The 18,663-nt window shown below is 41.5% G+C and overlaps 1 protein-coding gene across 3 annotated transcripts in view; it reads left to right on the forward strand.

The window, feature by feature from the left end:
* The window catches only part of CDC20B (cell division cycle 20B), a 67,191-nt gene that overhangs the window by 22,050 nt on the left and 26,478 nt on the right, over positions 1–18,663 (forward strand). For 2 of the 3 annotated variants that reach the window (XR_008704666.1, XM_055554479.1), the window contains exon 3: positions 7,585–7,804. Coding sequence is in view for 2 of the 3 variants with exons in the window: in XM_055554479.1 (XP_055410454.1) it covers positions 7,585–7,804 (220 nt within the window). In the remaining variant the exon portion in view is untranslated. Of the gene's footprint in view, positions 1–7,584; positions 7,805–10,754; positions 10,886–14,216; positions 14,311–18,663 lie in introns of all 3 variants that reach the window. The other variant, XM_055554480.1, reaches the window with a different exon arrangement.

Here is an 18,663-nt window from a genome sequence, read left to right on the forward strand (position 1 = left end):
AATAAGACTTGTGCCTTCCAGACTGCTGTCTGCAAGCTACTTATTTCTAGTGACTTATTCCTCCTATTGGAAAACCATGAAAAACATTTGTCTATCTAAATTTGGGGGGCATTTTCTCATTTGTCATCATAGATCACTAATCAGTGTCCATTCTGGAAGTGTTGCCAGTGTTATGAGGTTTCATTTATCTGGTCCCAGAGATTGAACTTATTTAAAATGCTCAGATGAGTACTTACTGCTTAATTTATCTCACTCTCCAGTTTCTGCAGAAATGTTTATTATATGCTGTCCAATTTGAAAATCATTCTTAATGGAAAAGAAAGAAAGAAGATAGCTTATTTCCCTGCCTCTAGATTCTTTCTTAAATCCCTTGTGCCTTTTCAGGATTAATTGCCTCAGAGGAAAGAGATTCATTCATTTGTTCATGCACTCCTAGATGCCAATAAATATCCTGTAATCTGAGGCTAGTAAGAGAAAAGACAGAGTCTCTGGTCTTCAGGAACTGCTGATATAGTAGGAGGACATAAAAATAATCAGGAAAGTGAAATATGAGCTGTCTTAGTCTGTGTGGGCTGCTGTAACAAAACACCACAGACTGGGCAGCTTATAAACAATAGGATTTTATTTCTCACAGTTTTGGAGGCTGGAAGTCTGAGGTCAGGGTCCCAGTGTGGCCAGCTGAAGGCTGTCTGGTGGGCCGCAGACTTCTTGCTGTGCCCTCCCGTAGTGGAAGCAGCTGGATAGCTCTGTGGGGCCTCTTTTCTAAGGGCATGAATCCCATTCTTTACCATCTGAGCTTCCCTGGTGGTTCAGATGGTAGACTCTGTCTCCAGTATAGGAGACCTGGGTTCGATCCCTGGGTTGGGAAGATCCCCTGGAGAAGGGCATGGCAACGCACTCCTGTATTCCCACCTGGAAAATCCCATGGACAGAGGAGCCTGGTGGGCTACACCCCATGGAGTTGCCAAGAGTTGGACATGACTGAGCGACTAACTTTGCTTTCACTTTGCCCTCATGACCTATTCACTTCCTAAAGGCCTCACCTACTGACACCAACCATTAGGGGTTAGGATTTCAATATGATTTTGTGGAGGAAGAGGGGAGAGACACAAACACTGAGACTACAGCATGAGCAGAGATGTTAAAAGCACGGGGACTGAAGACGGAATGGCTTTGTGAGTTGAAACCGCAGGTTGCCCTGGTCGGTTATGAGGTTGTGCACTGCATGCTGCGGCGGCTGTCGTGTTGGGTACAATTGCGGTGGCCTGAATCCTGGATCTCCTACTTGTCAGCGCTGTGTCTTTGCTCAAGTTATCTTGTTCAAGCCTGTTAACCTTCACTTTCCAGCTCTGGAGAATGGGGGAAATAATTGTACCTATCTCATTGCGTTGTGATGAAGTTTTAAAGAAAAATCCTTTAATGCATTTATCTCAGTGCTTGGCACATACTGAGCACTCAATGAATGCTGTTATTATTCATAAAATGTGGCTTGGCTCTATCGGAAGCACACACAGTGAGCCACGGAAGCATAAGGAGTGCTAAGTATTAGTTTCTAATGACTGATGTAATAAATTACCACAAATTCTGTGGCTTAAAACAGCACACATGTGTTCTCTAACAGTTATGGAAGCTAGAGGTCCAGAGTCAGTTTCGCTGGCAGAAGCCAAGGAGTCAGCAGGGCCTTGCTTCTTCCAGAGGCACTAGGGGAGGAGCTGTTCCTTGCCTCTTCCAGTTTCTGGTGAGCCAGCATTTCTTGGTTGAGCAATGCTCCAGCCTCTGCCTCTGTGGTCGCATTGCCTTCTCCTCCTCTGTGTGTGGTCAAGTCTCCCTCTGCCTCCTTCTAGAGGGAGGGGTGACCCACATAATCCAAGATGATCTCCCCATCTCAAGGTCCTGACCTTGATAAACACGTCTGCAAAACCTCTTTGTCATAGGAGGGAACATTCAGAGGTTCTAGGGATTAGGACCTGCATATCTTGCTGCTGCTGCTGCTAAGTCGCTTCAGTCGTGTCCAACTCTGTGCGACCCCATAGAAGGCAGCCCACCAGGCTCCCCCGTCCCTGGGATTCTCCAGGCAAGAACACTGGAGTGGGTTGCCATTTCCTTCTCCATTGCATGAAAGTGAAAAGTGAAAGCGAAGTCGCTCAGTCGTGTCTGACTCGTAGCAACCCCATGAACTGCAGCCTACCAGGCTCCTCCATCCATGGGATCTTCCAGGCAAGAGTACTGGAGTGGGGTGCCATTGCCTTCTCCGCCTGCATATCTTAGGGCGCCACTATTGTATCAGGATTCTCTAGAGAAACAGAATCAACAGGATATATTACAGAGACATAGACATAGACATTGACATAGACACAGACACCAATAGAGATATAGATAAGAAATTCATGAGGTTATGGGAGCTAAACCCCACAACCTTGCCATGTGCAAGCTGGAGAACCAGGAAAGCTGGTGGTATAATTCATTGCAAGTCCAAAGGCCTGAGAACTAGGGAACTGCTGATATAAGTCAAGGAATCTGAAGGTCTAAGAACCAGGAGCTCTGATATCTGAGGGCAGGAAAAGATGGACATCTCAGTTCAAGAAGCAAGAGAATTTGCCCTTCCTTTGTCTTTTTGCTCCATTTGGGCCCCTGGTGGATTGGATGGTGCCCATCCATTTTGGTGAGGGTGGATCTCTTGACTCAGTCTACTGAATCAACACTTTCGGGAAGGAGTTCTGGCTGACCCCAGCTACAAGGCTAGAAATTGCTCCTGCAGAGAACAGTTGAAAAGCATCCCAGATGGGGAAACTGTATGGTGAGAGTAACAGTGGACAAGTCAGAGAAACATGGCTCAGTGTCAGTGTCAGTGTGAAATTTCTTAATCATTTTTCTTAGCTGACATATTCTTTTCATATTCATATGACATATATTCAATTCATATTCAATTTGACATATTCAAATTCTTCTTTATTTTCCCTCTTCTAAACTCAGGATTATTTTGTTTTGATATATTTAAATTGGGGCTCCAAGAAAACCTTGGATCAAGAGCATCATGTTTGGTGCAAATTAATCTTCAAATGTGGTGGCTGCTCTCTTTCTTGCCACCAAGAAGGGAGAGGGTGGCTTGGCTGGTGTTTGCAGAGGTTGCAGACCTAACCCACAGCCTGAATGGGGCCCACAGGCTTGCTTTCCCATGGCATTTGAAAACTTTTAATCATTTGAAGACTTTAAGAAATAGGGAAATTGATGAAAAGTCTCAATTTCTGTTAAAACAGGGACAACGTGCCCCTCTGACTTTCTTCTTTTTTAAAAAACAATTATTTAATTATTCATTTTTGGCTGTGCTGGGTCTTCACTGCCGCACGGGCTTTTCTCCAGTTACAGTGACCAGGGGCTACTCTCTAGTTGCCATGTGCGGACTTCTCATTTGCGGACTTCTTTTTTTTTTTTTTAATTTTATTTTATTTTTAAACTTTACATAATGACTTCTCATCGTAGTGCCTTCTCTTGTTTCAGAGCACGGACTCTAAGGTGAGCGGGCTCCAACAGTTGCAGCTCCCCCCAGGTTCTAGAGCACAGGCTCAGTAGTTGTGGTGCATGGGTTTAGCTGCTTTGCGGTATGTGGGCTCTTCCTGGAGCAGAGATCTGACCGTGTTTCCTGCATTGGCTGGAGGATTCTTGACCACTGAGCCGCCAGGGAAGCCCCCTGTCTTTCTTGGCTGAGACACGAGCCTTACAGTCGGAGAGAGATTCCCACCACCCAGTCTCCCTGTGCCTGCGGCTGAGCCTCTCCAGTCGTTGAGTTGACTCTGTGGTTTCCTTGGAGGACAGTAACACAGAAGTAGGAAGAGGAAAATCTGAGTGGGCCACGTTTCTCCTTGGGGGTCTGCTCCTGCCAGTTCCTTCCCTGTTGCCCCCTTGTCTAGACTTCTGAGTGGGAGACGCCTGATTTATGTTTCCCGGGCTCCCTCCTTCCTGCTTTTCAGCTTTCCTGTTCCTATTAAAAAACAATTACAAGGGTAGAACAATTGAAAGGCAAAAAAAATCGACCCCAAGCGACACTGTTCCTAGACACTGTTCAGAGCAGCAGAGGCCTCAGGCTCCCGACTTCTCTTTTTCTGGGGAAGGTGTCCTTTTGATGCCTTGGGGAGAGAATTCTTCTTGCCAGAAGAATCGACTGCCTGTCTGCAGTTGGGAAGGACGATCACTTTCACACATACTCACTAAAAAAAGCAAACAAAACCAATATTCCCTGCCTTAAATGTTCTCGCATGTTTTCTTTCTTCCTATCTTTCTTTTATAAATAGGAAGTGGGACCATATTGGAATACTCTTGTATAGTGTCCTTTTTTCACTTGTTAGTAGAGTGTAAGCATTTTCATGTTTTATTGAATTTTATTCTACTTGAAAGGTTTTTAAAATTGAAGTGAAATCATAAAATATAAAAACATAAAAATAAACATTTTCAAATGAAAAATTCAGTGGCCTTTAGTACATTCACAGTGTTGTACAACCGCCACCTCTATCTTCTTCCAAAATTCATCATCACAAAAGATGACTCAAAAAAAGAAAAAAGAAGACTCCATAACCATTAGGCAGTTTCTCCCCATTTCCTCCTTCCCCCAACACATGGAAACTACTGATCTGTGTTCTGTTTCTGTGGGGTTTACCTATTTTGGATATTTCACATACATGGAATCATACAATATGTTTCTGGCTTTTTTCACTTATAGTATTTTCAAGGTTTATCCACATTGTAGCATTTTATGAGTACTTCATTTCTTTTTATATGAGTAATATTCATATATATATGTTATATAGGAATATGTATGTATTCCATTGCACACATACTTCTGCCCTCAATTTTTTATCCATTTCAACCTTCTGGCTATTATGAATAATACAGCGGTGCAGGGAGGAAGCCATTTTTGACCCTATGATGACATTGTTTCTCTAACTTGCTTTTCTTTGCTTTTGCTATTATTCAGTTCAGTTTAGTTGCTAAGTTGTGTCTGACTTTGCGACCCCATGGACTGCAATTATATCGTACAGAATGGTTTGCCTCAGAATCCTGCCCCTCTGCCTGGCTGTTAAACTAACGTGTGCCTTTGTTCAGAACCCTGTCCACCCGTGGATGGCAGGAAGGGAGAAATTAACACATCCCTTGCCTGAGGCTTGCCATTCTAGGAGATGTTTGCAAGATTAATGGCTTTTTTACTTTGCTTCCTCACCTCCCCCTATCTCTGATCTATAAAAGAACCTGGCTTCCAGAACATGATAAGATGGTTATTTTGAGGCGCTAGCCTGTCATCTTCTTGGTCTGCTGGCTCCCTGATTAAAGTCTCTTCCTTTCCTCAACACCTCGTCTCTCAGATTCATTGGCCTGTCGTTTGGCAGCGAGCAGAGTGAGCTTGGAGTTGGTAACACTACTATGAACATCTGTACATTTGTATTTGAGTACCTGTTTTCATTTCTTTTGGGTATATACCTAGGAGTGGAATGCTGGTCATATGGTGATTCTCGGTTTAGCTTTTTGAGGAACTGCCAAACTTTTCCCACAGCAGCTGTACTGTTTCGCAATCCCATAAGGAATGTACAAAGATTCTAATTTCTCTACATACTCACCAACAATTATAGATAGATAAATTTATTGATTATAGTAGTGAGTGTGAAGTGGTGCTTCACTGCAGTTTTGATTTGCATTGCCCTAATGTGTGTCATTGTTTCTAATGACTGCAGAGCATTCCCTTCTATGGATGCCACAGTTCACCTGATCAGTTCTCCCCTGGTGAACACTGAGTCCCCTCATCTTTTTCCCTTATATACTGCATTACACATCCTCGTGTTCTCAGTTGAAAGTGTGGACTGTGGAGTCAGACAGAGAAGGTTAGGGTATAGCATCTCCATTTACTCACTGTGTGGTCTTAGGCAATTCACTTAAATTCTGAACCTCAGTTTCATCATTGGTAAGATGGGAATAAGTAACAGACTTGCTTTACCAAGTCTTCTGAGGATTATATATAAATGTGCATAAAGCTCTTAACACATGGGTTTGTATTGAGTGGTAAGCACTCAATAGATGCTGCAATCTTTGGTTTCTTCCTTGAATTCTTTGAGGTGACATTGCTAGGTCAGTAGAGGTTACGCACATAATAAAGGGCTTTTAACACACATTGCCAAATTGTCCTTTCCAAATACTAATTGACACTCCACCAGTACTACATGCCAGTGCTTGTTTCTAGAACCTTCAACATTAGGAAATATCATTTAAAAAAATTGCTAACATCTCATTATTGTTTTAAATTTGCATTTTTTGATTACAAATGAGCTTGAATATTTTGGGAGCATTTACATCTCTTTTGTGAACTGCTTTTTTATGTCTCATGCTCGTTTTTCCCATGGGATGGCAAATTTTCTAAATTTCTGTAAGAGCCCTTTATAGAAGGATATTAACCTAATATGGGCTTCCGTTTTAGCTCAGCTGATAAAGAATGCACCTGCAATGCAGGAGATCCCGATTCGATACCTGAGTTGGGAAGATCCCCTGGAGAAGGCTATCCATTCCAGGATTCTTGGGCTTCCCTGGTGGCTCAGACAGTAAGAATCTGCCTGCAATGTGGGAGACCTGGGTTCGATCCCTGGGTTGGGAAGATCCCCTGGAGGAGGGCATGGCGACCCACTCCAGTATCCTTTCCTGGAGAATCCCCATGGATAAAGGAGCCTGGTGGGCTACAGTCCATGGAGTCATAAAGAGTTGGACAGGACTGAGCAACTAAGCACAGCATATTAACCTAACATGGGGCTTCCCAGGTGGCTCTAGTGGTAAAGAACCTGCCTGCCAATGCAAGAGACTTGAGACACAGGTTCCATCCTGAGTCAGGAAAATCTCCTGGAGGGGGCATGGCAACCTATTTCAGTATTCTTGCCTGGAAAATCCCATGGACAGGGGAACCTGGGGCCTATAGTCAATAGGGTTGCAAAGAGTTAGACACGACCGAAACAACTTAGCAGGCACAACCTAATATGCCTGTCATTTTGTTAAAAAATGATTCATTTTCATTTTAATTCCACATAGCTCCAGGGCATGGCTCACCACTAAAGGATCTGTAACTACCAAACTCCTGCTGTTTCTCAGAAAGGATGGGCAGAAGTTGCGCAAGTTAGGCCTCAGTTTTCTTATCTGTGAAATGGATTGGACTAGAAAACTGCTGTTTATTTTCAGATTTTATGAAATTTTATGATTTTATGTAAGCATCTTATATGCTCAGTATATAGTGTTATTCATATTTTATATTTGTATGTAATAGGAATAAACATAAGCATAATCACTCCCTCAATTGCTTTGGTGTGTCTTGAGACCCTCAGCAGAGGCTCTGAGTATGTGTGTGTGTCTATGTTAAAATATGTAATCATATGTTTATTTTATATGCATATGTAAAATAACATTTTCCCAGGTCACAAAAATTAAAAATTTCGTGTATATGTATCAACATACACATTTTGTGTTGTACTAGATGAGTTGTTTATAATTCTCTTTTAAGGAATCTTAATGATTGTATCATTGAGGGTACTGTAAATCATGGATCTTTTTGTTATTAAATAGGTATTTAATGTAGTTAACACTACATACTCTAACTTCACCAGCAACTTGGCAAAGAGACTATCAGCTGAAGCTCCTGTTGCCAGTAGCCCGATTACCACAAGATGGCGGCAGAGCCAAGCTGGGGATGTGACAGCCCTTTCCTTTGGGGAAGAGCATTCAACTGCTGACCTCCCAGAAACTGTGCTGAAGATGACTCCTGAGAAAGAGACCTTGACTCCAGGTGAGGTAATAGAAATGCCACAAACCAGTTTTGAAATCTTAAAAAAAGATATATTTCTGAGAGAATCTGTCTTACAGAAATACCTAGTGTTGTATTTAGTCAACTGCTTTCTGTTTTTCTCCTTTTGAATAAGAAATTTCCAAGGGAGCAGGGGAAGGGGAGGGCTGAAACAAAACCAAAAGAAAGTATGTTGTATTTTAAATATGACATTACATTAGACACAATGAGGCACCATAGTCCTGAAGATTGAGAAGGAGCCCAAATCTTTTTTAAATCAATGAAATTCTCATGTAATAGTAAGTACCGATACTGAAAATAGCTGGCTGAAGCAACAGGAGATACAGGGTTGGAGGAAGGTCATCCTAATGGCTATCTTCTGAAAGATATTTTAAACTGAGGGGTGATTTTAATGCTGTTTCAGAGGAATTTCTGGCTAATTGTTTCAGAGGAATTTCTGACTAAAGTGGCTCCCTTTTCTTTCATAGGTCCTTAATTAATTAGTTATTTTCAAATAAGGCATTGCATGAGAAATTTAGAATTCTAAGAGATAATCAGACAAAATAATTTTATAATAAAGTCTATTTTATTTTCTATTTAAGTTTATACTACATATTAATAATAAAAAACATTGTTTTCTTGCTGTTTTGCTGGTGGGATTTCTTTCTTTTTGTTCCAGAACGGTGAACACTGAGGACCTTCCCATCCTAAAAGGGATGTTTGTAGAGAGGTTCATTTGCTGTCATGCTTTGTGGACAAAATCTGAGAGGTCCAGGATTCCTTAGGCTAGTGGACGTGAACCCTTTGTTGATAACTGGGATGATTGTCAGTACTAGCATTCAACTGCAACATTTTCTTTCTCATTTGAGGTTCAGAGAGCCTGCTTCTTCTCTTTCAGTTCTGTTTCAGTTCAGCTGCTCAGTCGTGCCTGACTCTTTGCGACCCCATGAACCGCAGCATGCCAGGCCTCCCTGTTCATCACCAACTCCCAGAGTCCACCCAAACCCATGTCCACTGAGTTGGTGATGCCATTCAACCATCTCATCCTCTGTCATCCCCTTCTCCTCCTGCCCTCAATCTTTCCCAGCATCAGGGTCTTTTCAAATGAGTCAGCTCTTCGCATCAGGTGGCCAAAGTATTGGAGTTTCAGCTTCAACATCAGTCCTACCAATGAACACGCAGGACTGATCTTTAGGATGGACTGGTTGGATCTCCTTGCAGTCCAAGAGACTCTCAAGAGTCTTCTCCAACACCACAGTTCAAAAGCATCAGTTCTTCGGTGCTCAGCTTTCTTTATAGTCCAACTCTTACATCCATACATGACCACTGGAAAAACCATAGCCTTGACTGGACGGACCTTTGTTGACAAAGTAATGTCTCTGCTTTTCAATATGCTATCTAGGTTGGTCATAACTTTCCTTCCAAGGAGTAAGCGTCTTTTAATTTCATGGCTGCAGTCACCATCTGCAGTGATTTTGGAGCCCAGAAAAATAAAGTCAGCCACTGTTCCCACTGTTTTCCCATCTATTTCCCATGAAGTGATGGGACCAGATGCCATGATCTTCGTTTTCTGAATGTTGAGCTTTAAGCCAAATTTTTCACTCTCCTCTTTCACTTTCATCAAGAGGCTCTTTAGTTTTTCTTCACTTTCTGCCATAAGGGTGGTGTAATTTGCATATCTGAGGTTCTTGATATTTCTCCCAGCACTCTTGATTCCAGCTTGTGCTTCCTCCAACCCAGCGTTTCTCATGATGTACTCTGCATATAAGTTAAACAAGCAGGGTGACAATATACAGCCTTGATGTACTCCTTTTCCTATTTGGAACCAGTCTGTTGTTCTATTTGCAGAACATTTCTGCAAAGTTGAAATTAGATTTTGGATTCCTCCTTCTTCTTAGATTTTGGATAGCCCAGAACTTGAGGGGTTGGGGTCTAGGAACATGAGTGACAGCTTATCCAGCACATGTTTGTCCGAATGAGAAGAGATTGTCACATGGCAAAAGGCCAAAATACTTAATCCAGTTGTCTCTTGGTTCCTCTGATGAACAAGTGATATAGCAGATTTTTAACTTAAGAAGATGACTTGTCAAGGTTTTCATTGCAGTTAAAAGTCTGGTAAAGGGCTTTCTCAGTCTTGAGAAGAGAATAGACATGGATAATAACAAGGTAAACAACATTGGCTCTTCCATGACAGTAACTTAGGAAGTATTTTACTAAAGTCACCTTGTCAAACTAGTTTTATATCTTTGTGTGCTAGGAAGAGGGAGAGGCGAAGTGTTTCGCTATAATCATGTAGTGAACATCAGTGACTGAAAGGCAAGCATCCCGTAGTGACTTCCTGGCAGGATGTTCACCGCCTGTGCAAACCAGCTACTCTTCTCATCATCATTTTAAGCTTTGAACTGTTTGTATCCATTCTTCAAATATGCAAATGTGTTCTTTCCACGCAGAGTTGAAGTGTTTCTGTTGCTGCTGCTGCTGCTGCTGCAGTTGGAGTCAGGTCTTTAATCTTGACATTTCCTCCTGGTTCTGAGGCCACAGAGGGAATTTCTCACCCAGTGTTCATTCATGAACCCAGTACCCTTGACCCTGTGCCGCCCCTCCACCCCACCCCGCCTAGGACTTTGGAGAGATGAGGGCCTACATATTCCCATTCTGTTCTATACATGCCAAAGGCTGACCTCCCACCAAAGGTTTAAGAGATTATGGTGGTGGTTTAGTCTCTAAGTTGTGTCCAACTCTTGCGACCCCATGGACTGTATGTAGCCTGCCAGGCTCCTCTATCCATGGGATTCTCCAGACAAGAATACTGGAGTAGGTTGCCATTTCCTTCTCCAGGGCATTTCCCCAACCCAGGAATCGAACCCAGGTCTCCTGCATTGCAGGCAGATTTTTTTTACCAACTGAGCTATTACTTTAAAAACCAAATTCAAAGCTAAATGTTTTCTGGCAGGATCCTACAAGGAACCACTAAAGACCCCCAACAAAGGAAGTTCTGGAACAAATAACTCTGCTTTCCAGTTTGGCAAGGCCCCTCATGCACTGAACAGAGGCTGGAAGGATAAAGTTGCTTCAAAAGATCTGGTGGGTGAAGAGAGAAAACCAAAGATTTCTTATCTTGAGAAGCTCAAATAGCTGAGTCCCAAACGTGAGATAAAAGCTGGCTTAGCTGCTCTTACAAATCAATAAGGAAAGGATGGATTCCTGATAGGAAAAATGAGTGTATGAAGGACACTTCCAAAAAGAAACAGGGTTGTTAATTAACACACAAAAATTGTTTAATTAGCATCAATCAAAAAAGTGAAAATGAGACTAACCATCCAAAAGGTAAAGATTAAAAACAGAGGGACTTCCCCAGTGGTCCAGTGGTTAAAAGTCCCTGCGTCCAATGCTGGGGGTGTGGGTTTGATCCCTGGCCTGGGAACTAAGATTTTGCATGCCAAGCAGTGTGGTTAAAAAAAAAAAAAAAAGAATAAAATTATGCATACTATGTATCCTCTCGGTGCAAAGTTGTGTTGTGTGGTCTTTTCCCAACTCTTTGGAAAGTGTGTGGTAAATGGTCTGCCCTTTGCCAGGTCGATTTGACTCCTCCTCTATAAGATGGTCTTTTCAAAATTTCCCTTAAGTCCTTGTGGTTTTTTTTTTTTTAATTTCTCTACGAAGTTAACTTAATTATTTTAAGGATCTTATTGATTATGATTCTAATATCATAGTCCACCCTAAATCCTTTGGGCACATTAAATATCAACAGCATGATTTTAGGTTTATCAAATCCAGTGAAGAGCCTCTGAAGGAATCAATGTTTCATTTAGAAAACTGAACTAGGAATGTCGTAAATTCTCAATTTAGGCAAAGTTAAAGTCATTTGGTGTGTGCTTCCTGTGTTCGGCATATGTGTTTTGCTGGAGGAACAATAAAATATTGTGAATGTGAAATTTAATTATTTGAATTCATATGCAGTTGCAAACAATTGTATTAGAGCAAGTCTTCTGCTAGGTGCTTTGCTGCTGGGTGGGGCTTCCCTGGTGGCTCAGATGGTAAAGAGTCTGCTTGCAGTGTGGGAGACCCGGCTTTGATCCGCGGGTCGGGAAGATCCCCTGGAGGAGGAAATGGCAAATCACTTCAATATTCTTGCCTGGAAAATCCCATGGGTGGAGGAGCCTGGCACGCTACAGTCCATGAGGTCGCAAAGAGTCGGACACGACTGAGTGACTTCACTTGTTACTTGCTTGTTGCTGGGTAAGGGTAAGACGGCCAGGGAGTTACGTTGAGGGAACCATGTGTGCTGTTGAACTCATGCCCAGGCCAGGCTATTAGCACTGTCCTTTCCACCCTCTACTGGTGACTGGAGTTTTTACTGCCCTGACTTCCAGGACTTCCCTTCTCCTTCCCCTTGTGCTGTCTGGTAACTGGTAGCAGCAAAGTTGGTGGCTCTGTTGGCGGGGTCACGATAGTGTGGGCAAGCTACCATCACTACAGCGATTGCTATCCAGCCTGAGCATCATCCCAGTTTCACTGGAGAACCTGGGCAGGGGATAATGGAAGCTGTTTTACTACTTTATGTAGAGCATTTATTGTCATGACTAATTGGGAGTCCAATAGCAGCAAAAACGGTGCAGATGTAAAGCGAGGTCTTTCATCTTGGCGGTGAACAGGTGTCTTCCTGTGGTCCTCAGAGGTCATCCAGAGGGTATTTCCATAGAGAGAGCTGAATAGCTATGGAGATGTTCAGAATTCTCATACCCAGCCAGCTGTATGCCAAGTTGCTCATTAAAGTAATAGTAGATCTCACCCAGCGAAGGGTATCCTGGGTGCATGAAGCACAAGCACACTATCTGGGAAGTGCCTTGGTCAGCTTTGTTGTCTCTACGGGATTCTGAAGATGATTCATTTTGATATTTGGCAAAACTAATACAATTATGTAAAGTTTAAAAATAAAATAAAATTAAAAAAAATAAAATAAAATAAAATTAAAAAAAAAAAAAAAGAATGAATCTGTGAAGAGTTGCACTGAGCTACTGGCCAGCAGGGCATTTAGAAATGGTATTTTATACCAGTTCTTCTCAAACAGGGGTGATTTTGCTCCCCACAGAGCATCTGACATGTCTGAAGATAGTTTTGATGATCAGAAGCCAGGGGGAAGGTATTTGGTAGACCACAACAATGCATTATTTGCCCATATTTTTGCAGTTGTGAAACTCTACTTTATATTTAATTTTTCTACTTTGAATACCTAAACATCCGTTGCCTATTATATGACGTAATATCTGGGAAGAAAGCCAAAATATCAAAGTGATGCTTGATGGAGAGACTTCTGTCTGAATTATAGTGATCCAGTGATTAAATGTATCATTGAGAAGGAGAAAAAAAGAATCTTCTTTGTTTTGACTATTCACTATTATATTTCTAGAATAAATTCTTTTCTTTCCCCTTTTTACTAATTTGCCTCTTTTTTTTTTTTTTTTTAATTTTTTTGCCTCTGTTTTTGATCAAAGTTAGATGTAAGAAAGGGGCTTCCCAGGTGACTCTAGTGGTAAAGAACTCGCCAGCCAATGCAGGTAGATGTACGGACACAGGTTAAATCCCTGGGTCAGAAAGATCTCTGGGATGAGGGCACGGCAACTTACTCCAGAATTCTTGCCTGGAGAATCTCCATGGACAGAGAAGCCTGTCAGGCTGCAGTCTATAGGGTTGCACAGAGTTGGACAGGACTGAAGCAACTTAGCACACACGCACAGATATAAGAATGTCAGGAGGGCTCATTGTATACTTGCCCAGAGAAATAGCAACTTGATTTTTGTGCTCATGTAAATTTAGACAATTGACTTAACCTCTCTGCGAGTTGATGTTCCCATTTCTCATGGGAAAAGGAGTTAGTGGAAAAGGACCTTTAAGATAACTAGTTTAATACCACCCCCCGCAAAGAAACTAATACAACACTATAAAGCTATTTTGTTGTTTAGTCTCTCAGTCGTGTCTGACTCTTTGCGACCCTATGGACTGTAGCCCACCAGGCTCCTCTGTCCATGAAATTCTCCAAGCAAGAATACTGGAGTGGGTTGCCAATTCCTTCCCCTGGGGATCTTTCTTATCCAGGGATCGAATGTATGTCTCTTGCGTCTCCTGAACTGGCAGGCAAATTCTTTACCACTGTGCCACCAGGGAAGCCCATAAAGCAACTATACTTAAATAAAAATTAATTAAAAAAAGAAATAATATATTAGTAAAATGTTCAGTACTCTGTTCATTACACAGTGGTTATTTAATAAATAATGGCAACTATTGTAGTGTTGGTCTGACGGTGTGTAGTCTTTAACTTTCCAGTGAATTATCAGTTTTACTTCTACACCATGTAACACACCTGAGATGTACACAAATATTTCTGAATAAGTATTCTCTTTGTGTTTGTTTTCAGAAATGCTTAAATCAGCTACTTTCAACCCAGAATGTGGCTCAGCAGGTTAATGGGAGCATGCAGTTCTGTGAGCGATCCCAATGCACTTGGAAAGGTGTGGGCCAAAGACTTCCCATCTGTCCTGCGTTCCCACCCTCCTCTCTCCCCTCATCCTTCATTTCTTCCTTATCTTAAAATATATTATTTCTACATTAGAACAAAAATCAGCATAATTATAAAGTTTGGATAATTCTCATAATCCTCTGTCTTAACTATCCCGACCTCTATACCCCATTTCCTAGAGGCAACCACCTTAGCTCTGCCAGCTATGCCCCTGGGTATTTACATCTAATTTCTGAATAATATTTGTAAACTATTAATTTATTTTTTTATAATTTTAGACTTAATTACAACTTTCTAGCATAGTAAGAACTTAGTTCTCCTCCTGTTTCATTCACTTCTCTCGGTCTATTTGTGTTACACTTTAACAAAGTAAAATTAGTATTTAATATTTATATCATATTACTATACAATTATTATTTGCTGACAAGCCAAATAGTGTACTCTAACTGTACCTCTTTTCTAGTTTAACTCTTTGTTTTTCCTGGAATTAAAAAGTTGCTTTCTCTTTTCATTTATTAGATACCTATGATATTATGACTGTGTTCCCTAAATGCTCTCATGCTTTGTTCCAGCCATCAATAACCTTTCCCATGTACCTGCCCACATGGGTCCTTGTTTTCCTTGGCGGCCTCCTACCCAGAACCTGCTGAAGAGGCCACTGTCTTGGTCAGTGCCACGGCTGTAATTCTGGGACTTCTCCTCTCCGATGCTAGAGCCACTGTTCCCTGGCAGCCATGTTGTGCTCTTTCTGGGTTTGCTGGTCTGAAAGTGTGCTTATTCCACTCTTACACTTGATTCATAGTTTGGCTGGCTACAGATGCTAGTCTTACTCAGAACTTTGTGGAAAAGGTATTGCTTTATTTTTTCCCAGCACCTGTTGTTGCTGCTGAGCCAGTCATATATTGCTGTGACTTCCTATCCTTTCTATGCCACCTGCTTTTTCTCTCTGAATACATATAGAAAAAAATTTATTGTTACTGTTTTAAAATTTCATGATGATAAAGGTTCGTGTATATTAAAAGTAAAGCCTCACTGTAAACGACAAACTCTAGTGGATCTTTCAGTCTTGGACACCTGTATCTTTTAATTCTTGGAAAGCTTCTTGAATTATTCTTTAGTAATTTCTTCATCTTTGTTTCTTTCTTTCTGAAATGTTGGCTGTAATTGTTGTTCCTTGTGGATTAATTCTCTTATTTTTTTCTATTCTATTTTTCATCTCATTTTCTTTCCTTCTACTTCTAGGTGGTTCCCTCACTCTGTGTACTAGCCTTGCCATTTAAATTTATTTTGGCTATCCTAGGAGAAGGCAATGGCACCCCACTCCAGTACTCTTGCCTGGAAAATCCCATGGACGGAGGAGCCTGGTAGGCTGCAGTCCATGGGGTCGCTAAGAGTCGGACACGGCTGAGCGACTTCACTTTCATGCATTGGAGAAGGGAATGGCAACCCACTCCAGTGTTCTTGCCTGGAGAATCCCAGGGATGGTGGAGCCTGATGGGCTGCCGTCTGTGGGGTCACACAGAGTCGGACATGACTGAAGCGACTTAGCAGCAGCAGCAGTTTTAATTTTAGAGTTTCTTGGACATCGTCAGGCCTCTCTCCTTCCCCTCACCTTCCTCCCTCTGCCTCCTCCCTCTCTCCCTCCCTCATTTCTTTCCTGTCTGTCCTCCCTTCCCCCTTCTTTCCTTCCTTCCTTCTTTCTTTCCAGCATCCTGCTCATGCTTCATTCATGTACATACTATTTTCTCTTATTTCTCTGAAAAGTTTCATATAAAGCTTTAAAAGTATTGCTGTTCTTCCTGAATTGTCTTTCTTTGGTTAGCTCTTCCCCCAGTAGTTTTGGTTTCACTCTTTCAGAGTTAAAGCTTTCTGAAGTGTGTGGTGTTCTGGAAATAGAACTAAAGAATTGTGGGCTACTAAAATCAGTATAACAGTTTTCACACAATCTATCTTTGCTCATGCTCTTGAGTTAAGAGGTTGTAATTTTTTGTTTATTCAGAGAATAAACACCTGGTTTCTTTTGACCTGTGCACATGTGTGTATGGGTGTGTGTACAGGGTGTGTGTGTGTGTGTGTGTGTGTGTGAACTTGACATCTTTCAACCAACTCATCTCTTTCTAAACTTTTGCTATGTCTCTGAGCCCTGACCCCTTGTGGGGTTTCTGCAAGACAAATCAGCTTGCTTTTCTTTACCATGGCCCCTCTATAGGCATTCGAGTTTCATTTTTCATGTTTCTCCTGGTCAGTTATCAAACCTTTACCCATTTTGCAGAAAATTATTGCAATCTCTTCTTGCTGCTCTATTCACTCCCATACTCTTTGTTCTTATATCTCCACACCTTAAGAAGTCATTAGCTGTCATTCTGGTGAGGTTGAAAATAGAAGGCAGAGGAAGTACACCTATGTGACCCTTCCTCTGACTTGACTGCAAATCTGTTGCTCTGCTTTAGAGAGATCATTGGTGGTGACACTGAAGAAGATTTGAAAGGGAGAGCTGTTGGAAGCAGAGACTAACTGAAAGGAACATTCTATGTAGGACTCTATTCTTAATTCTCTCAAGGAGATTTAAAATGTGAAATGCATTCCACATAGGCCAGATAACTAATTTTAGGAAAATGGATCACTGGGATAAATTTTATCCAGATACTGTGCATGTAAAGTATTTCTTTATGCCTTGTCTATATTTGATAAAACTCTGAAACCTCACAGTGGACACCTCCTGTGACTTGTAAGTATACCTATTGAACCTAGTGGACACCTCTTGTGACTTGTAAATATACCTATTGGACCCAAAGCTGGTACAGATCTTTGGGTGGTGATGTCATGAGTGTGTCAGGGCAGGTCTGCAGCCATGCAGTGGAGAGATATTGCTCCTGTGGCAGTTTCTAGAAGGTCTTCCTTCCATTCTGCATTTCATGCTCCCAATGTTATTTACCCTGCATTCCACGTGTTCTCCTTCTTACTTCCCCTTTCCATCTTGGAAGTCTTTTTGTCATTCATGATATTGTTATCATCGTTGGAAAATAATTGATTAAGAGTCTAGCTCTGTGAGAGAAACTTAAGAGAACCCGTGGTTCAATTAATTCATAAATGCCAAGGAGACTTGCCTGTTACATTTCCCTCTGGGAGAAGATAACTTTGTGCATGCGTGCTTTTCATTCCTCTGTTTCCCAGCAGTACAAAGGGGACAAACAGTTAGATCATAAAAATAGGCACAAAAGTTGAAGGCTGGCTGAATATTCTTTTGGGTGGTTTGGGAATATACAGTTGGAAGAATGAGTGAATCATATCCTTTCCTTCTTTATTCTTTTCCTTATAATTGTGTTTTCTTAAAAGCAGAATATCTGGGGCCATGTCTTACCATAGCTCTCCCACTTTCTTCTGATCTGATCAGTAACAAGTTCGTGTTTCTGTAACATGCTGAATATTTGACGTAGAATAGAAATATGATATGATGCGTGTGCTTATTTGCCCAGTCGTGTCCAACTCTTTGTGACCTCTTCAACTGTAGCCTACCAGGCTCCTCTGTCCATGGGATTCTCCAGGCAAGAATACTGGAGTGGGTAGCCATTCCCTTCTCCAGAGGATCTTCCTGACCCAAGGATCGAACGTGGGTCTCTTGCATTGCAGGCATATTCTTTACCACTTGTACCACCTACATTCTATAAAAGCAGAGAGAATATACCTTTATTATTTTGATATCCTAGGAGATCTATCTACCTCTGTGTATGTATGTGTGTATTAATCTCTCTATCCATCCTATTTTTTTAGAGAAGTTTTGAATTCACAGCAAAATTGAACATAAAATAACAGGGTTCTTGTATATACTTGCCCTAACATATGCACAGCTTTCCCCACTATCACCATCCCACACTGGATTAGTACATTTGTTATCATTGATGAACCTCATTGACACTATTATTATCATCCAAAGTCCATCGTTTACACTAGGGCTCACTCTTGGTGGTGTATATTCTATGGATTTTGACAAATGTGTAATGATACGTATCCACCATTATAACAGCAGATAGAAGAGACTTACTGTTCTAAAAATCTTTTATACTTCACCTATTCATCTCTCTCTCTTCCTCTAACCCTGGCAAACTTTTTGCTGTCTCCATAGTTTTACTTTTCCTAGAATGTCATTTAGTTGGAATCATACAGTATGTAGCCTTTTCATATAGGATTCTTTCACTTAGTAGTATGCATTTAAGCTTCCTCCGTGTCTTCTTATGGCTTGACAGCTCATTTCTTTCTAGCACTAAATGATATTCTATTGTCTGGATGTACCACAGTTTATTTATGCATTCACCTATTCGAAGACATCTTGGTTGCTTCCAAGTTT

The sequence above is a fragment of the Bubalus kerabau genome, chromosome 18, assembly GCF_029407905.1.
Source record: "Bubalus kerabau isolate K-KA32 ecotype Philippines breed swamp buffalo chromosome 18, PCC_UOA_SB_1v2, whole genome shotgun sequence".
NCBI lineage: Eukaryota > Metazoa > Chordata > Mammalia > Artiodactyla > Bovidae > Bubalus > Bubalus kerabau.